The 20,007-nt window shown below is 33.9% G+C and overlaps 1 protein-coding gene across 1 annotated transcript in view; it reads left to right on the top strand.

Annotated features, from left to right (window-relative positions):
* Nucleotides 1–4,156: 4,156 nt before the first annotated feature.
* The window catches only part of LOC21394656 (transcription initiation factor TFIID subunit 1), a 17,748-nt gene continuing 1,897 nt past the window's right edge, over nucleotides 4,157–20,007 (top strand). Inside the window, exons 1-21 of the mRNA XM_024164543.1 lie at nucleotides 4,157–4,184; nucleotides 4,729–4,789; nucleotides 5,459–5,565; nucleotides 6,552–6,614; nucleotides 6,851–6,896; nucleotides 7,800–8,051; nucleotides 8,670–8,785; nucleotides 9,515–9,662; nucleotides 9,932–11,048; nucleotides 11,917–12,119; nucleotides 12,336–12,573; nucleotides 13,653–13,989; nucleotides 14,365–14,574; nucleotides 14,758–14,850; nucleotides 15,017–15,217; nucleotides 15,456–15,662; nucleotides 16,383–16,872; nucleotides 17,232–17,416; nucleotides 17,614–17,733; nucleotides 18,563–18,619; nucleotides 18,762–19,883. Of these exons, the coding sequence (XP_024020311.1) occupies nucleotides 4,744–4,789; nucleotides 5,459–5,565; nucleotides 6,552–6,614; nucleotides 6,851–6,896; nucleotides 7,800–8,051; nucleotides 8,670–8,785; nucleotides 9,515–9,662; nucleotides 9,932–11,048; nucleotides 11,917–12,119; nucleotides 12,336–12,573; nucleotides 13,653–13,989; nucleotides 14,365–14,574; nucleotides 14,758–14,850; nucleotides 15,017–15,217; nucleotides 15,456–15,662; nucleotides 16,383–16,872; nucleotides 17,232–17,416; nucleotides 17,614–17,733; nucleotides 18,563–18,619; nucleotides 18,762–19,883 (5,358 nt within the window). The 5' untranslated portion in view covers nucleotides 4,157–4,184; nucleotides 4,729–4,743. The remainder of the gene's footprint in view (nucleotides 4,185–4,728; nucleotides 4,790–5,458; nucleotides 5,566–6,551; nucleotides 6,615–6,850; nucleotides 6,897–7,799; nucleotides 8,052–8,669; nucleotides 8,786–9,514; nucleotides 9,663–9,931; nucleotides 11,049–11,916; nucleotides 12,120–12,335; nucleotides 12,574–13,652; nucleotides 13,990–14,364; nucleotides 14,575–14,757; nucleotides 14,851–15,016; nucleotides 15,218–15,455; nucleotides 15,663–16,382; nucleotides 16,873–17,231; nucleotides 17,417–17,613; nucleotides 17,734–18,562; nucleotides 18,620–18,761; nucleotides 19,884–20,007) is intronic.

Consider the following 20,007-nt stretch of genomic DNA (forward strand, 5'->3'; position numbering starts at 1 on the left):
TTCTTTGTGGAGGTTGGATAACATAGTATTCGTAAGATAATAAATATTTATCAATTTTGATCTTCTTTTCAGGTTTATTTTGAAAAGAAATGTTTTATATTTATCAAGAATAGATACTAACAAAATAATGACTATTTTAAATAGAAAAAATAATGATAACGGTAACTTATTTTATCATATAGCGTGGTAATTTTCTGCATAAAATATTTAAAATAAATATTATATATTAGTTATGTAGGATTTTACAAGAGAAACCAATTTCAAGAAAAAAAAATAAAAACAAAAAAGATATAATGAAATAATTTATGACAAACTTATGGCCGTGTTTGGAATTGATCCCGTTTTTATTTTTTACGTTTTTCGAGAAAGAGAATAAAAACGTTTCTAAAACGACGTTTGGCACAATAAAGACAAAAAACGAAAATGAAAACGATTTTTTAGTTTAGCGTAAAATGAGATATAAATGAAAAACGACTTTTAGTCAGTTTTTGTTTTTTGTTTTCGTTTTCTCCTCTCTCGAGCAAAGAGAGAGAGAAAGAGAGACATTAATGAGTTTTTTTACACTGAAAATAATCTCTTGATAAAACTACCAAATGCATTTTCAAAAATGATTTATATTTAAGATTGAAAACGTTTTCATTTTCATTTTTATACAAAAAATAAAATTATTTTAAAATGAGTTTCAAACGTGCCCTATGAGTTCTTTTCACCAAATTTATATTTTAAAAAATTGTAAGTGATATAAAAAAAACGGAAATAGTAGAAAATAGGCCAATATGAAAAGCTTAAGAAAGTATATATGCCAACTTTTAGTTATAGAAGTTAATAGGTCATATCTTGTCAAGTTATAGTTCATAACCAGATAAGTTATTGACAAATTTGTCAAGTTATGGTTCATAGCCGGACAAGTTATGGACAAAAATAGACAATAACTTGTTAAGTTATGGTTTATAACCAGACAAGTTATGGATAAAAACAGTAATTTAGCCTATTTATTAACTTATGTAAATTATTGACCTATTAATTTTAATTCATCTCAAATTTTAGTTTATTTCTCTCTTTCTCCCTTAAAAAAAATAAAGAAAAGTATGAGGACAGAATAGGGAGACCAATGTTTTTGCGCTCATATATACATATAATATATATAGAATATAAAAATAGTCAGAACCACGTGCTTCACACTTGTATATAATGTGTTGAGTGTTTTGATACATAAATGTTTATTTTTTAAAGGAAGTAGTTTTTTTTTTTTTTTTTTTTTTTAAATTTGGTATTCTCTTTTAAGTTTAGTAGAAATATTTTATCAAGTACTAAAAAAATAGTTTAAAAAGAAAATGAAACATAAATACTTAACATTTAAAACTTAAAAGAAAAACAAAAAGGAATTAGTATATCTTAGATGTAAAAACCAACGTATACTAACTCGAAAAAAAAAAGATTTTAGAAGAGCTCTTTGAATATTTATGAATTCTTTTAATCCCATATTTGCTTTTCTTACCGATAGATTCAACGATTATAAATGTTGACTATCTTATCGTAAAAGGACCGAAATTTGGTGTTTTTTAATATTAGTTTCATTTATTTTTGAAACTATTTCTCTACGTCTTTTGGTGCATGCAAACAAAAACAATCTCTAAAGAGTATATCATTAGTAAATACTATGAGACGTTTATTTTACCGATTTGAGTTTAAAATTTAAATTTTACTACAGTAAAAGGCTCTCAGAAATAATTACATTTAACTTTTTTGTTACACTAAGAAACTCTCACGTAAAATTACATCTCAACTCGAATTAAAAACTCGAATCAGTGAGCTAAACGGACCCTATAAATAGTAATGAAAAAAATAGTGAGTGGTTTTTGTTTAAAGAAGTTGAATGTTGTTTTCACATTTTCGTTCTATTTTCTAGGATTATACTCAAGTCTCAACACGTGTTCGAAAACTTACTTAAATACAGTTTCACTTTTTTTGTACTTAAAAACAATCTTTAAGAAAATGACCCAACATAATTTCAGAAACAATTTCAACACTATTTTAAAAAAATTCTCATTTCTATTTTTGTACTTAAAACAAAACCAATTCTAAAAATATTTAGAACAAATAACACGGTTTACTCTAAATAAATCCCGTTATTCCCATAAAAATAAAAGAAAAGTAGCTACTTACTTCAATTATCTGCTATTTAATAGACTATTGGATACTATAGAATTGTTTGTTTCATATATTTAATCAAATCATTAATTTTACTACAATATTTTTCTTTCATAAAAAATTTAAATTTTAAACGTCATAATTAAAAAATATAATTTAAGTACTTTTTTTTTCATTTTAGAGGAAGAAAACACTTTTTATTTTATTTTCTCAAAAAAAAAAGAAAAAAGGGAAAAAATGGTGCTAATCACGTATCTTTTGTTTTTGTTTTTGTTTTTGTTTTTTTTTTGTTGTTTTGGCGTTTTTTTTATGTGGGCTATTACATTAACACTCCTGTATTTTTTTTTTTTTAAAATAACAGAAACATCCTTTTGATCAATACTAATCACATCAACACCTTTGATTTTTAAAAAAATTATAGAGACATCCTCCCTATTAGTTGACCTCCTCTATTAATTGACCGTTAAAGTTGACCGGAAATTGACAGTTAAATTTTTTTAAAATGCCAAAAATACCCCGCTATGCATCAAAAAATGTTTTTATCTACCTATGTTGCTGTAGGTGACGTTTTAACCCTTATTTAGCATGAAAAATTAAGTAGACGTTTAGTTCATGTATTTAGAATAATGATTTAAAATTATTATCGTTTTACGTGTATTTTTTGTGAGAGAAAAATACTGTAAAGAATAATGAATCATAATTCAGAATTAGAGACGAATACAGAAAACAAACATCTCTTAACTTTAATTGATTTTACACACTTGTGATCCTAATTTTCAATCTAATGACGGAAAAAAAACATTTTTATGTCATTTTTAATAATAGTATTATCAAATAATTTATACTTATAACATTATGAGATGCTGAGATATCTCCATCCACTTAGCATTCAAATAGGAACGTTTTATCCCCAAAATTGGAAGCATTATGTTGTGGAAAGTAATTAAATAAACTATTTCAATGATCTTATTTCAGCAAAAAAAAAAAAGTATTTCAATGATAAAAAAAAGAAAAAAACTATTCCATTATCTAAATTCTATCAATCTGATCAAAGACCAAAAAAAAAAAAAATTATTGTTCTAAAAGAATCAGGTACATCATATTCTCTAAAAAAAAAACATTATTCTAAAACAAATCAAGATCTCTTATAAATTAGGAAAAAACAACAAAAAAAAAAATCATCTATGATGGGCTGGGCGTGGGGAGCTGGCAAGGCGAACGACGCGGCAGCCCCGAGAAGGGGGAGAGCTGGACACGACTGGTTAGTGGGCAAGGGTGTGGGAATCGTATTTGGTGGATAAGGAGGCTGGTGGGGAAAAGAAATTAGGGTTTTTTTAAGTCCAAATAAGCATGAATTAGATGGCTGAGATTTGACACCATTAGGGCCTCGTTCACTTCACAGATTTGAGTTTTTAATTCGAACTGATATGTGACATTTTCTGAGAGTTTTTTACTATAGTAAAAAAAGTTAGATGTGACATTTTCTGAGAACTTTTTACTGTAGAAATTTAAAACTGAAAACTCGAATCAGTAAAGTGAACGAGGCCTAAATTAATGACTGATATTAAATGGGTATTTTTGTCTTTTTACATCCAAACTTAACAGAATTAGAATCAAGGAGAAATCAAGGAGTGTTAATGTTATTAATTTTGGTGAAGGAGGCGTGTCTGATATTTTAGCGAAACACAGGGGGACTGTTTGTTATCATTTTTAATCTCATTTTTTACGTTTTTTGAAGTAAAAAATTAAAAACGCATTTAGTGAAAGTTTTTCTGAAAAACAAAAATAAAACCCTTTTTGTCGTTCGGTGAAATTCTGAAAACGTAAAAAAGATGGAGTCTCCGTGTAATAAACCCTTTCTATCTCGCTTGAATTTATTCTCTTCCCGTTTTGCCTATAAATACTCTTTTTCGTTGTTTCCTTCTTCAGTTAATTGCTCTGTCCGAGATTCTTTCTGAGCAACTTAGCCAGTTACGAAAGGGGGGCTTTGTTTTGCGATTTTCAAATTATTATGCGTTGTGTGTAGTCCACAGGTTTGAATTTCTTGCTTTTCCATGAATTTTCCCACCTTCTTTCCTCCCTTTTCTCGGAAAAATTTTCATCCCTCTCCTCCTTTCTTCTAAGAACGCAAAACTGGCGTCTAAGATTAAAAAGAACCTTTAAAGTTCATCAGAAAAATCAAGATGTAAAAAAAATCCTTCTAGGTTACGAATTTAGGTGTTCGAAACCCGAATTTCCAATTATCGGAAAACTTGAAAAACCCTCCATTGCCACTTCGATTCTCACCGGCTATGTGTCCAGATTAAGCTCTTGATTTTACCTTTTTGTTGAAAATTACTTAAATTCTTGTTAATGATTGTTAAATTCTTGTAATTCATCAGAAAAATCAAGATGTAAAAAAAAAATCCTTCTAGGTTACGAATTTAGCTGTAATTCGAAACCCGAATTTCCAACTATCGGACTTGAAAAACCCTCCATTGCCACTTCGATTCTCACCGGCTGTGTGTCCAGATTAAGCTCTTGATTTTACCTTTTTGTTGAAAATTACTTAAATTCTTGTTAATGATTGTTTTGCAGAGCTCTTTTCACAAAATGGGTTATGGTTCTGATAGCGGTTCTCAAGATGGGAGGGACGAAGGTTAGTTCAACTTCTGTTGTCTGGCTTAGTTACATATGTATAGATATATGTGTGTGTGTGTGTATTTATATGCGGAAAATCCAAATCAGTTAGAGCTGCAAAGGGCGAATGGCAATCGAAAAACCCCTTTAAAACCCACCAAAATGAATAGCTGTTCATGGTCTTTCCTTTCTATGCTTACAATTTTGGGAAACCTCATTATGAGTTCTTTCACTTTCTAGTCTGTAAGTAGTATGATATTGGTTTCAAAATTTTAGTCTTATATTTGTTTCTGGTAGCGGAGCCAGAAATTTTTTTGGGGCATGAAATAAAGCCAAAATTTTGAATGAACAGTCCAATTATCTTTTTTCTAATTGTCTCTTAGGTCTTCTTTTTTTTTTTTTTGACAAAATTTTGAATGAACAGTCCAATTATCTTTTTTCTAATTGTCTCTTAGGTTTTCTTTTTTTTTTTTTTTCTAAAAAAAATCTTTTTTTATATTTCATTTTTTCTTCCAAATGAATCAAGCCTATGATCAAGTTTTATGTACTTTTTAAACTTTATAGTCTGCAAAATTATGAACTGATATAGTAGTGTAGTTGTGACTTTGGATTTTGTACTTTATCTTATCCATCAGAATCGTCAGTATGTCATAACACATTAGTTGTTTTAACTTTTTCAAACTGGCAGATGACGAGGAAGACTACGATGAGGGTGGTGGGAGTAATCGACTTTTGGGATTTATGTTTGGAAATGTTGATAACTCTGGTGATCTTGATGTTGATTACCTTGATGAGGTAACCTTTATCATCCCCTTAATATTACATTCATCTGTTTAGGTAATTGTATAAAGAAACAGACAATGAGAAAGAACTTACTTTTATGTGTTGCAGATTCCTTTTCTTTTCTTTCACGATCTTTTGTATTGTTGAATGACTGCGTTAATGGTAACTACTCAGAGAAAAACAGAGTGCTGTAACTAAGGTTATTAGGTCAGTGATTGAACCAATTGATGAAATGATAAATGTTTAATATCCCACCTTCTTAGAGAGATCTGAAATTGACCTTAGATATTGTTATATTGTTATCCAAAGGAAATCTAAGTGTGTATAAAAAATAAAAATAAAAAGTTTCTCTCTCTCTCTCTCTCTCTCTCTCTCTCTCTTCCTTAAATTAATTTCTGATTATTTATTTTTACAGAGGAAGCTAAACCTTGAAACAGTAATATCAACAACTTTTAAGAGTAATTTTGAAAAGTTAGTCACTTTCTTTGTTGGGTGCTGTTCATGGTACTCTTCATGGTACTAGTTGCAACCCCTGAAAAAATTTGATTGTCATTCTCATGTCAAATAATCTCTATCTCAAGAGCAATTTCTTAAAGCGTTATTAAGCACTATTCTATTCTCTTTTCCTAAAAGAGAAATCTTGTGAACATGCTTAGAGGGCCCGAGCATGAGACTAAAGACCTTGAAATTCAGGTTATTGTGATTACCCTCTCAGTGTTTATGCGTACTATATCAAGCCTTTGTTTGATAGCAGGCCTTTAGAGGAAAAGCCTCGTACATTTTCCTTCTGTTGTCTATCGCTTATCATTTTCCTTTTGTTGTCTATTGCTTAAGCACATCTTTTGTTCCTCCTTGGATATAGTCTTTATGCATGCAGCTTTTATACTTGTTGTGGGCTTGATTGTGCTAAATTTCAGCATTACACACTGTGCACATGGTTTTGTTGATAGGTTTCTGACCTTGATGCTAAAATATTGGTATACGGCTATGCTTTTCAGGATGCAAAGGAGCATCTTTCTGCTCTGGCTGACAAGCTGGGTTCATCTCTTACAGATATAGATGTATGGAACTCTCAATATCTGTTTCCCTTTCTAGATCTGTTTGAAGTTTATTCCCATGATTTTGGTCACAATTGGACAATGGTCTCAACTTTTTGTATGCAATACTTGAGGGACTCATAGTGTAACTTCTCTTGCTTTTGTTTTTGTTTTTGTCTTTGTCTTTGTTTCTGTTTTTTTTTTCTTCTTTTTGTTTGTTTTTTCCTCTCCTCTAATACTATGGGTTTGTGTGATTGCAGTTGTCAATAAAATCACCACAAATATCTGCTGATGTTGTTGAACAAGGTATTGTTGTTTGCGTGAAATTACAACATTGAATTTCTATTGTTCTTCATATGTTTTCGCATTTCATTGATTGCTCTCTTTGAAGATAAATGATATTCATTTGGTGTTGACAAATGTTCATAAATTGGTTTTTTGATATGAATATGATTTGGTAAGCAGAACAAAATATCTACCAAGTTAAGCATAATGGGTTAGAAAATGATAACTAATGGTTGCACTAATTTAGCAAAAAAGTGTATACTAATTTGGGATTAGTTATTGTACATGCAATTGCATGCACTGTCCTTCGCTTGTAATGTTTAAATATATCTAGTATTCGCTATGTAGCAAACTTAATTTTGTTGTCTTCTTGTCATGAATTTCAGGGAGAAAAATTTAAAATCTCAAAGTGTAGAAATAACACATTGTGAAATACCAAAGAAAGAAGATGAGACTCTGATAATATACTGTTGAGGAATATCTTACAGACCTTACAGACGTACTCCATCTTTTCCTTTAGTTTATTTAATCTATCTTTCTTGTCGGAGGCTATTAATATGCTGATGTTTGTTACTTTTCAGTTAAAAGAAACTTAAAAATAAGGATTACTATTTGTCATAAAAGATTAATCTTATTAGAATATTGAACAAAAAATTTGTAAATTTCAACAGAGCACAGTCCACAGTCCTGTGGCTCTTGCATTAACTGCAGAAGGTGTTAAGATGTCCGACTTCCTTTCCTTCCTTCCTTTTTTCAATATATTTTCCGGTTTGCTTTTTGTTTGAGGAGTGTGAGGCTTGATGTTACATAATCGGTTTTCCAAACACTTGAAGATGTCACTCAGTCTTCTGCCGTGCATGGTTATAGTTGCTCGTTGTTTCTCAGCTTTCCTGGATAGATTTCATTTTGTTGCTCTTATGCCAGACTATGACGAGAAAGCTGAAGATGCGGTTGATTATGAAGATATTGATGAGCAGTATGAAGGACCAGAGATTCAAGCTGCCAGTGAGGAGGACTATCTACTCCCCAAAAAGGAATTTTTTTCCACTGAACTTTCATTGGCTGCTTTGAAGCCTACAGCTTCTGTATTCGATGATGAAAATTATGATGAGGAAACTGAACAGGAAAACGAGGTGGTTGAAAACACTGTTGATGCTCAAACTATTATTGTTTCAGGTATAGTCTTAGTTTAATAGAATTTCTTATCCCTAACTTTCACCGGTTTTTTCCTTATTCTATATGTATATATCACTTCTGGCTGTTTCTCTTTTGCTTTGTATAGCTGATTTTCTTTCATACATCAGCTCTAGTCTAAAGCTTTTTCTAAAACCTGAAAATAGTTATTAGATTTTTGCTTTGGTTCCTAAAACTTCTAAAATAGAAGCATGATTGGTAACTAGATAACTGCTACATGCTATGCTTTAAAAAAAAAAAAAAAAAAGAAATTAGAAAGCTTCCTTTCATTGATGAAGATAATAAAAAACAAACAAAAGGGGATAAGATGTCCTCAGGCAACAAGACTAAACAAAAAACAAGACAAGCTGCAAGATAAGAGAAAAAATGACTGAAGAAAAGATGTTTCCAACTTTGTGAAAAAGTTGAAGATAAGAAATTTATGTTACACAAACAAATGCATGCCTATGTATATATGTATTAAACCAAGCCAACCCGGGTTTTGGTAGTTTGGTGTAGTAGTTTTAACCACATAGTTAATAATATTCTTACTATTTTTCTGTTCTTCCTATCTTAGCTTTGTCTTTTGACATTGGACTTATATTAGCATGCCACTGTCAGGTGAGCAGAGTAAGTCTCCTGAGGTGGATTTTACTATCGAGAAAACTTTTGAGGATGATCATCAGACCGTATCGCAAGATGCTGAAACTTTGGTCTCTGAAGAAGAAGAGTTTCAGGTTACTATTTTATTTTTTAATCTAATAATAGCTTATTTCACAAGCATGGCGTTCCGAGTGGTATTTATCATGTGTATACGTCACAGGGAATACGTTTCATCAATTATGCGTAGAAAGGGTGGAAGTGTATTTCAGGGTAAATATTTGATATGTCATGAGTATTTAGAAGCATTGCTTTAGCACATGCATATTACTTCAGTTTTGATTCCTTTGGATGCTATGTAAAAAGGATAAGAGTTAAAGGCCCGATTGGAAGGTATATTCAAACCATGATTCTTGATTTTGGCGTTTGAAATTCAAATTTTTTGTGAGAGGAAAACATTATAGCAAAATCAATAATTTGAGTTTAAGTATATGAAACAAACGGGCCCTAAAACAACTTGTTTGTAAATTTGTTTACTTAGTTTATATAAGAAAATTTCTTGTAAAATGTATAAGAAACTTGTTTATAATTACAAACAACTTGCTTGTAACTATTCCTATTGAATTCTAGGTTGATATCATATTTTTGGGTCTTTTGAGAGGGCCTTTGTCGTCTGGCGCCTGTTTTCTTTTTTACTTTAATAAGAAAAAAAAAGATTTCTAAGTGGGTTTCATCTGGCAGAAAATGCATGCGTGCTCTTTCTAAATACCAACCAATAAATTATGTGGTACAAATACTTGTATCAAGTTTCTCCAAGTCAACTACTAGTTGATGATTGCTTTATGTTCTTATTCATGAGCAAACAGGATGAGCTATCAGACAAAGGCTCCTCGCGATTGCCAGTTTTATGTATAGAAGATGAAAAGGTCATTTTACGGTTCTCTGAAATCTTTGCAATTCACAAGCCCCTAAAAAAGAGAGAGAAGAGAGATCATAAGTATTCTTTTCTTCGAGGTATGTCGCATATGGAAGAATTTTCCTTGACTAACGTCTACAAACATTAATTTTTACTTCTATTGTTATTAATGGCTATGATAGGGCTAAATTTGGATGCTTGTGCATTCTCACAATATGTTTTACTTTTCTTTTGTAAAATTTCGATACCAGTTTGGTTATCTTCCTGTTTGTAGGCATTGAAACTTATAACTGAAAAGTCTTGCGCTCATTGTAGCTTTGCCCTGTTTTGGTTGTAATTTGATGTTCTTTCTTATTCATCATTCCAGATAGGTATAAATCTACAGATGTTTCTATTATGGTTGAAGAGGACGAAGAGGAGTTTCTGAAAGGTTCAAGCCAAGGTTTTATATCATTGAAACAGGAAGATTTTTATAAGCATGAGAATGACGTCTCTATCTTTGATGACGATGAGTCAGAATCTGAAAAATCTGGTGCTTTTCAAGGGACTCCTGCAGCGGGTTCACATGATGGGCTGAGAAAGGACTCTTGCTTTCGTGCTGAGCCCATGAAAAAAGATTTACTTGCAGAAATTTCTGTTGGAAGGAAGTCACCATTAGGTCCTACATTGTATCCTCTTGATCAACTAGACTGGGAAGTTGGGATTGTCTGGGATAATTCACCTGTGGCTGAAAACTCTGTTGAGAACTGTAAAATTGCTGGACCTGATTTGGAAGCTTCGGTTGATAGTGACACAGAACCTGAGTCTGGAATGCAGAAACTTCTGTTAGAGCCGCTACCGGAAGCTGATGATAAACCTCAAGAGACTTTTTTTCATGGTTCCCCTGTTATATTGGAGGACTTTGGTTCAGAAACTTCATCAAGACCTTCAAGCCTTACATTTTCTGAAGGGAGATACCACCCTCAACTTTTAAGGCTAGAATCCAGATTGGAAGTGGATAACTTTAATCAGGATGATGGTAGAACGGATAAAGTTAATGAGAAGCAGCTTCACCAAACCAATGCTGTAAGGAACTTTAACAAACTTATATCACAAAACAGAGATATGCTAGAAGGATCTTGGTTGGATGCAATAATATGGGAGCAAGATACACATGTTCGGAAGCCAAAGCTTATCTTTGATCTTCAGGATGAGCAGATGCTTTTTGAAATTTTGGATGACAAGGATGACAAAAATCTAAGGCTTCATGCAGGTGCTATGGTTATAACTCGCTCTGTAAAGTCAAGCTACGGGGATTCTCTTGAATTGCCAGGTCATGGAGGACAATCTGGCTGGCGCTATGTTTCTAATGATAAACATTATTCAAATAGGAAAACATCTCAGCAAATGAAATCAAACTCAAAAAAGCGCACAGCTCAGGGCATCAAAATTTATCACTCACAACCTGCACTTACGCTGCAGACGATGAAACTAAAGTTGAGCAAGTAAGACTGATATTCATGATGCATGTCATTCTTTTATTGCTGCATTCTTTTGGTGGTGAATTGAAAATACATTCTTGATTTTCTCAAAATTCTAAAATGCTTAGTGATTTGGTTCAGTAAAAGAGTTGGTTCTTCTTTCTAGTAAAAGATTTAGTTCTTGATTAACATTAATGTTTACTGAATATTCATAGCAATTTACTACTATTTAATCATTTATACATAAAACAACTTTTTTTAATAATGAAATTTATTCATCTTAGTGATGCATGTTTGGCTTAAGATGGGACTAAGGCTTGTTGTTGTTGTTGTAGTGATGTTTGTTTGGTTCTTATGCTGAAACAACAATAAACAAAAGCATAATTGCACTGCATGACAAAAGTTTTAGTTTCTTTCTAGGCCATTTTAACCACTAGTAAATTATATCTGTTAGTTTACCAATCCATCTTTAAAACTTAAGTTGTTAGGAGGTGGGCCAATAATAGTTTTATATTTTAACACTCCAACAATAGTTTTATATTTTAAAACTCCCACTCACGCAGTCGTGTAAGTAAATTAATTGAGAAGCCCAACACGTGAATATTTGATAATAAGCCCGAAATATATTAAAGACCTAATATGTCATAACAATTTTAATTAAGGATAAAGAGTGCAATTAGGGGGGTTTGAACTAAGAACCTTCCACTCTAATACCATGTTAGTTTACCAATCCATCCTGAAAGCTTAAGCTGTAAGGAGGTGGGCCAATAATAGTTTATATTTTAACAATATTTGCTGCATTTTAATTTCTTTCAAGGTCTTTATTTCTGTTATTTTCCTTTTGAGTAATGTCAATTTCTGCTGAATAGAAGTCTTACATTCTGCTTTGCAGTAAGGATATAGCTAATTTTCATCGTCCTAAAGGTTTGTGGTATCCCCATGACAATGAAGTGGCTGTAAAGGAACAAGGAAAGCTCCCTACTCAAGGACCAATGAAAATTATTATAAAGAGCTTGGGTGGAAAGGGAAGTAAACTCCATGTGGATGCTGAGGAAACTATCTCTTCTGTTAAGGCAAAAGCTTCAAAAAAGCTAGGTTGTTAACTTGTTACTCCTTTTTGAATCTGCTTATCCCCTGCATCTGTTAGGATCTGTTGAGATTTTCTGATAAATTACATGTGGATCATGTTCTTGACAAAAATTTATTATTAGTCTGGAGTATTTAACTGGAACTCTTATGGTTGCAAGTGGTGTGTTGAGATTTTCTGGAATATTATTAGCAGAAATATAACTTGAACTCTTATGGTTGTAGATTTCAAGTCATCCGAGATGGTGACGATGTTTTATTTACGGAAAGAGCTTGAAGATGATAAATCTCTTGCTGCCCAAAATGTTCAACCAAACTCTTTGATTCATCTTGTTCGTACAAAAATACATTTGCTGCCAAGGGCACAGAAGCTTCCAAGTGAGAACAAGTCTTTCAGGCCCCCGGGAGCATTCAAGAAGAAATCTGATCTTTCCGTGAAAGATGGCCATGTCTTTCTAATGGAGTAAGTAATGTGGCAGAAATTATATGTGCATATGCATAATGTTCAATGCAACAATTTTACTAGCAAAAAGCCTCATACTAAATTATTCATTTCTCCTCCAAGAATAAGGAAAAAAGAAAGAAAGTAAAAAAAGCCCTACAAATTGCTTCCAAATACTTGGTCTGCTTCTCTTTCAGTACTGTTAAAAAAAAAAGGAATGCAAAATGCTTTTCTTTTCATTGGCAAAAAAAAAAAAAAAAAAAAAAAAAAAAAAAAAAAAAAAAAAAAAAAGAAAGAAAGAATCCCTCTCTATCAACCTGAAATTACTTCAATTTTCTTATGTCACCTAAAGGCCCAAAGGGGCCTTTTTACCATTTCTTGACTCCTTTATTAGAAAAGGAATAACCGATGCAGAAGCAGAAACCGAATATAAAAGAATTGGTTGGGGAACTTTCTTTCTATTTGGAAGAAGTAAACAAATAGGATTAAACGTGCGGAAACGCATCACAAGATTTTTCCATTTTGAACCATATTACCCAGACTCTGCACACGTCAAGTCCAAAGCATGTTCAATGAATTTGCTTCCCGGAGTCATTTTAAGGGGAATGATACAGTGCTTCACATAAGCACTAGAATCTAAACATAATGCTTTTCTATGAAGCATGTATTGCCCCATGTCGTCTTGCTTCTCAGTTGATCTGAAGAGGCGGGCCCAGAAATTATAGATGCTTCTTAGGTTTGGTAGATTTGATACTCTTTGAGAGTGATGTGTATCGTCTAACTTTATCAAAGTAATATTCTTAAAACAGTTCCAATGCGTGTCAATGTATACAAATTTTTCTTTGAAGTTCCTGTTAAGCAACTATTTTGGACAAGCTTGTGCTGCACAAACTGTTTCGTGTTACATGGATAGTAGATCATTTTTCAAGAAGACTTGCAAAATTTTTACTTTTAAGTACATCTTTTGTCGAGGGGAAATGAGTATATTGCGTCTGCATCCTCCATAAAGTTCTTACTTGGTTCTCAATTTCAAATTGTTTTGTCGTTAACTTCTTTCAAGTGTATGTTATGGAGATTAACCATAATTGTCAACTTCTCAGGTATTGCGAGGAAAGGCCTTTACTTTTGAGTAACATTGGGATGGGTGCCAGACTCTGCACTTATTATCAGAAATCAGCTCCAGATGATCAAACTGCATCTTTGTTGCGCAGCACGAACAGCAGCTTGGGACATATCATTGCACTAAACCCTGCTGATAAATCACCTTTTCTTGGAGATATAAAACCTGGTTGCAGTCAGTCATCTCTTGAAACAAATATGTATAGAGCACCTATATTTTCCCATAAGGTGCCCTCGACTGATTATCTGTTAGTTCGTTCTGCAAAGGGAAAGCTTTCCCTAAGACGCATTGACAGGGTTAATGTTGTGGGACAACAGGTTTGTTGTGCAATATTTATTGATGATTGTTCATATATCTGTTTATATGTATGAGATTTGGGGTTTTGAGTTGCAAGGTCACGGCATTTCTTTTGTTTCCTTGAAAAGTTTTTCCTTGCTGGATTTGATTTTATCACGTTCTTCACAATCTCATGACCTGTGTTGAGCGTGGGTACCACTTTATGAGACTTGCAGGTCTATTTTTGAGCCTTATAAAGCTTAAATTGACTCTCTTTTTTTTATGTTTTTATTTTTTAAGTTTTGGTAGCAATACTTAAACTGCGTACTTCCAGTCAACTCATAGTTTACGGAGACCATGTATATTATGAAGATTTATCCTGTTGAATTTAACATTTTACCTTGGTTGCTTTGCAGGAGCCTCTCATGGAGGTAATGTCTCCTGGAACTAAGAATCTTCAAAATTATATGATTAACAGGCTGTTAGTCCACATGTGCCGTGAGTTCCGAGCTGCTGAAAAACGCGGTTTGCTTCCTTGCATCCGCGCTGATGAATTGCCATCACAATTTCCTTATCTTTCAGAGGTTTTCTTTCGAAAGAAGCTCAAGGAACTTGCATATTTGCAGGTAATAATTGCGTTAGGTTAATTTGACATTTGCTATTATATAAATGCATCTAACAGAAGTTCGGCACATTTTTCTGATACAGTATATCACTTGTTGCTTAGTATTACATGCTTTATCCCAATCTGATTGTTTTTCAGTTGTATTATTAACCTACCTGAATGTTTTAAATGTCCCACATTTTAGAGAGGGTCAAAGGGACAATGGATTTGGGTTAAGAAACGCAATTTTCGCATTTTCTCGGAGGATGAACTGAGAAATATGGTTAAACCAGAGGAGGTGAGTCATACCATAAGTCCTCTGGCTTCTCAATTTATTTAGCTAAAGCTTTGTATTCAGTGTTATCTTGTGAGATGGAAGACTTTCAACATTTGTTTAAACCGTTTACGAGAATCTCAATATAATTCTTGTCCTTGTGTTCATTTCGTTTCCCTTGGATGTTTAGGTTTGCGCCTATGAAAGCATGCAAGCTGGTCTATATAGGCTTAAACATTTAGGAATCACTGAAACTCAGCCCTCTTCTATATCATCGGCAATGAGTCGTCTGCCTGATGAAGCCATAGCTCTAGCTGCTGCATCGCATATTGAAAGGGAACTGCAAATTACTCCTTGGAATTTGAGTAGCAATTTTGTTGCCTCTACACAGGTAAGATATCTAGTTGCTAATATCAATATTTTTTCCGCCTTCAAATCAATACTTACTTGTTTACATGGTTTTCCTTCTTAGTGGGCCAATAATAGATGTCACTCAGTTTTACTCTATTTAAGATTCACATCATTTTGAACGGTAATGGCTGGAGGGGTGACACTTCTGTCAACCATCGGGAATTTTCTTTTTCTTTTATTTACTTTTTCCCCTGTATTTATTGTTCCTTTATTAGCAGGGAAAAGAAAATATTGAGCGTTTGGAAATTACTGGTGTTGGTGATCCTTCTGGTCGGGGTCTAGGTTTTAGCTATGCCCGCGCTACTCCAAAAGCATCAGTGTCAAGTGCTGTGGTGAAGAAAAAAGCGGTTGCTGGTCGAGGAGGTTCCACTGTTACTGGAACAGATGCTGATCTACGTAGATTGAGCATGGAAGCTGCGCGGGAGGTTTGTTACTTTTTCAATGACATTGTAGTTTTATTTGACTGGTCCATGAGCATAATAGTCGTACAATTTTCTACCGTTGGTCCCTATTTACATGGAAATATAGCATTCTCTATCAACATCTTTATAAAACAAACAAAGGTCATATATCGTACATACACATTTTTAGCTTCATTGTTGAAGATTTCCCATGCCCAGATCTTCCTTGATCTTTGGATCTGGACGCAACCTGAAGCCATAAGATGGTCTTTCTACAGGGCCCATAGGAACAACAATGATTTCCAGTTTCTTATTAAAAAAAAAGGAATTCTATTCTCTTAGTTTCAAGCCCATACTTGATTAGTCGTACTCTTAGGTTGTCTTTGGTAAAGAGAGAAAGAAAATAGGAAGGAAAGAAAAGGATAGGTGAAGGAAAATGGAGAGAACCTTTCTCTTATTTGTTTTGGTATGGATTCCTTCCACTCATCCCTCTCTATTGGGAGAGATTAAAGTTTGCATTATTTGAAGGATTTGAAATCCCTAACCCATCCATTCCCTCCTCTTTACTCTCCTTCCAAACAACCATGGATCCCAAATTTCATCCACTAATCCCCTTGCCTCTCTACCTCCTTCCAAACAAGCTCTGAGTGTTTGTGTTACGATACGAGTATATTTTACCAACTTCGTAATTAATTTTGTTTATCGTATTATATTGTGTTCACTTTTTTGTGTCCCAATTTGCAGGTTCTTCTCAAGTTCGATGTTCCCGATGAAGTGATCGCAAAACAGACGAGGTGGCATAGGATTGCCATGATACGCAAGCTTTCAAGTGAACAGGCTGAATCAGGGGTCAAAGTTGATCCAACTACAATTAGTAAGTATGCACGTGGGCAGCGAATGTCCTTTCTTCAGTTGCAGCAGCAGACTAGAGAAAAGTGTCAGGAGATTTGGGATCGCCAAGTTCAGAGTCTTTCAGCCTTTGAAGGTGATGAAAACGAGAGTGACTCTGAAGAAAACAATAGTGATCTGGACTCGTTTGCTGGAGATTTGGAAAATCTGCTTGATGCAGAAGAATGTGAAGAAGAGGTGGAGGGTAATCATGATTCCAAGTATGATAAAGCAGATGGCGTTAAGGGCCTTAAAATGAGAAGGCGCCCATCATTAGCTCAGGCGGAAGAAGAAATTGAAGATGAAGCAGCTGAAGCTGCGGAATTATGCAGGTTGCTTATGGACGGTAAGGATAATCTTTTACTGGTAACAGGGAAAAAAAAATATGGCAGTTCTTCCCTATAGTCACTGAGTGGTTCTTATTAGACATTTGCCCTTTTTGGAGAAGAATAATGTGTTTTTATACATATAAAAAAAAGAAGGAAAATAGAAGAAGAAAAAAGAAGATAAGGATCATACTTTTATTTAAATTGGGATGCCTTAATGTTGTAAGTTAAAAGTTCGAATCAGGGAAAAAAATTTGGAGTCAAATGGAAAGACTAATAGTTACTGGATCCTGTGACACATCTGACGTGCCAGGTAAAGTTCATTTGTGGAAAGAACCTTCTGCCTTTCTGCATGCTGACCATAGTAGCTTTTTCACAGATGATGAAACTGAGAGGAAGAAGAAGAAGAAGGAAAGAAGTATGGGAGAGGGAGCAGGATTGACTCCAGGCTCTCGATCAAATTTGGGTTTTCAGAGCGCAGACCGTGTCAAGCAAATCACTATTGCAAACCAACCTGCTGGATCCTATGCTTCAATAGACAATACTGCTGTAGAGACAAAAGTGGTGGGAATGAGTTACTAGAAGCTTTGTGTCAAGCAATGAAATTTTCTATCTTCTCTTTGACTTTTTTTTTTTTTTTTTTTTTTTTCCAGTTGAATTTGAGTCTAATCATGTTGATAATTCTTTTACAACCTTAAAAAAAAAAAAAAAAAAAAAAAAAAAAAATTGAACTGAAGATGGCCTTGATGTTGTGGTTGCAGGTAGAAAATCTTCTTAAAAAGAACAAACCTGGAAAAATGAAGGCAAAGAAAAAGAATGATGATATTGTAGATATGAGTCTTACGAATAAGAAAATCAAGATTGCAGTAGATGGAGTCAAGGCAAGTGCTATTTCCCTCTTATTTAATTTATGCTCAAAATATTATTTCTTATCCGTTGATCTTTCTTTCTTCATCTTTCCCTTCTTCTTTTTTTTTTGCTTATTATTTCATACATGTGCTCGTTTCTTTCCTTTTGTCTTTTCACTCATGGTATATCTTATGGGAGTGATGGTGGATAGGGCTAAGGCTTACTCTGGAATTGATGATTTTTTTCAGTTAAATTATAAGCTTTTGATTTGGTTTGGTCAATGCATGGATTTTTTCTTTTAACAATCCTGTGAGTGGTCATAGCGTTTGAGCAAAAACTAATGCATTTTTCTGTTTTCATTTAATTGGTTGGTAGAAAGGGAAGGAGGATTTTTTTCCTTATACCCTTTTTGAGTAAGGAGTAGAAGGATTTTTTAACTTAGTGAGGAAGATGAAGCTTCTTCTTGTGACAGAATTGGGTTTTTGTTATCTTTCTGGAAGAGTAGTTTGAGGGAACTACCCATTTTACAATTTTGTTCTGTTAAGAGTGCTTTCCTTTAGTTGTTTGTTTTTGTTTTACTTGACGGCATGCTCGTCCTCTTTATTGTACTTCTGTTTCTTCATCCATAAAGAAAACAAATCAAAAGTTGCTTGGTATTCTTATTATCAGTTAGTTTGGAAGAACTTGCCTAGGTTTGTCTACTTTTCTTTAGGCATATTTTTCATGTTTTTCTTTGTTTATTCTACAGAACTGCATGCATGAGGTGGTCTCATTTTGTCTCATTTTGTTTGGATATGTGAGATCTGTTTCTATTTTTATTTTTGCTCTTTAAATTCTCCTTAATTTATCTTCCCTCACCAGACGTTCAAGGAAAAAAAGTCAGCTAGAGATAATTTTGTCTGCGGGGCATGTGGTCAGGTAAGTTAAACTTTCTTCTTCTTCATCATCCCCATCCAACCCCTCCCTCCCAAATGAAGCTGAAATAGTTTTTTATTTATTTTTCTGGGTGATTCTTTGGTTAATGTGATTGCTTACAATTGTTCGGCTTTCAACCTATCAGCTTGGACACATGAGGACAAACAAGAACTGTCCTAAATATGGAGAGCTCGACACACATGTTGAAACTCCAGATCTGGAGAAAGTGCCCGGAAAATCCACTACACTGAATGCATCTGGTCCATCCCCGATAAAAACTGTGACAAAGAAGCTCATACCTAAAAGCGCAACCAAAATAGCACTGGTTGAAGCTTCTGAGGGAGAAAACTCAAGTCCTAGCACAAAGGTCGTTCCCTTGAAGTTCAAATGTAGCTCAACTGATAATGTTCCTGAGAAGTTTACCCTTGGACTGACACAGATTACCGATCAACCCATCACGTCCGATGCTGAAACTGGGAAGTCCACAGTTAAAGTTAACAAAATAATAATTTCTAATAAACAAAAAACTGAAGACGTGCATGTTGGATCTCATAAACCCCCTATTGTGATTCGGCCCCCAACGGACACAGACAAAGGCCAAGGTGAATTGCAGAAACCAACTATTTTTATAAGACCACCTGCAAATACAGAGCGGGACCGGGTTGAATCTCATAAAATATCAAAACGGCCACCAAAAGAACGAGAGAGAGAACAATCTCATAAGAAAATCATAATTAAACGGCCAAAAGAAGTTATTGATCTAGATCAGTTCAGTCAGCACGGAGGCACAGGTATTGAGCATAGGAAGACTAAGAGAATTGTAGAATTGTCGAGTTTTGAAATGCACAGAAAGCCGGAGAACATTCATCCGGCTCAGCTATTCAAAAAGAAAGCTAAAGACAACAGGAAATGGTTGGAGGAGCAAGAGAAACGCAGAAATGAAGAGAGACTGAGAGAAGAGAGAGCAAGACGATTTCGTGAGGAGGAAATGAGGATGCTAGAGGAACAAGAAAGACTAGCGGAGATCAGAAGATTTGAAGCAGCCATGAGAAGAGAGAGGGAAGAAGAAGAGCGCCAAAAAGCGAAGAAGAAGAAAAATAAGAAAAGGCCCGAGATAAGTGATGAATATATGGAAGACTCAAGATCAAGCAGATTTGAGAAGAGAATGCCAGAAAGGGAGCGTAGTGCAAAACGAAGGCCCATTGTTGAGCTGGCAAGATACGGAACTGACAATGCTGCAACAACAAAACGAAGGAGAGGAGGAGAGGTAAACTACCATGCTTACCTTTATTTTAGTTTTCTCCTTGCATGTACATTTGTATTCCAACAGGTCATGCTACACACTTGGGCACATTTAGTTGTTGATAATAGAATGTAATTAAGTAGGGAAA

Source organism: Morus notabilis, unplaced genomic scaffold (assembly GCF_000414095.1).
Source record: "Morus notabilis unplaced genomic scaffold, ASM41409v2 Scaffold651, whole genome shotgun sequence".
NCBI classification, from domain to species: Eukaryota; Viridiplantae; Streptophyta; class Magnoliopsida; order Rosales; family Moraceae; genus Morus; species Morus notabilis.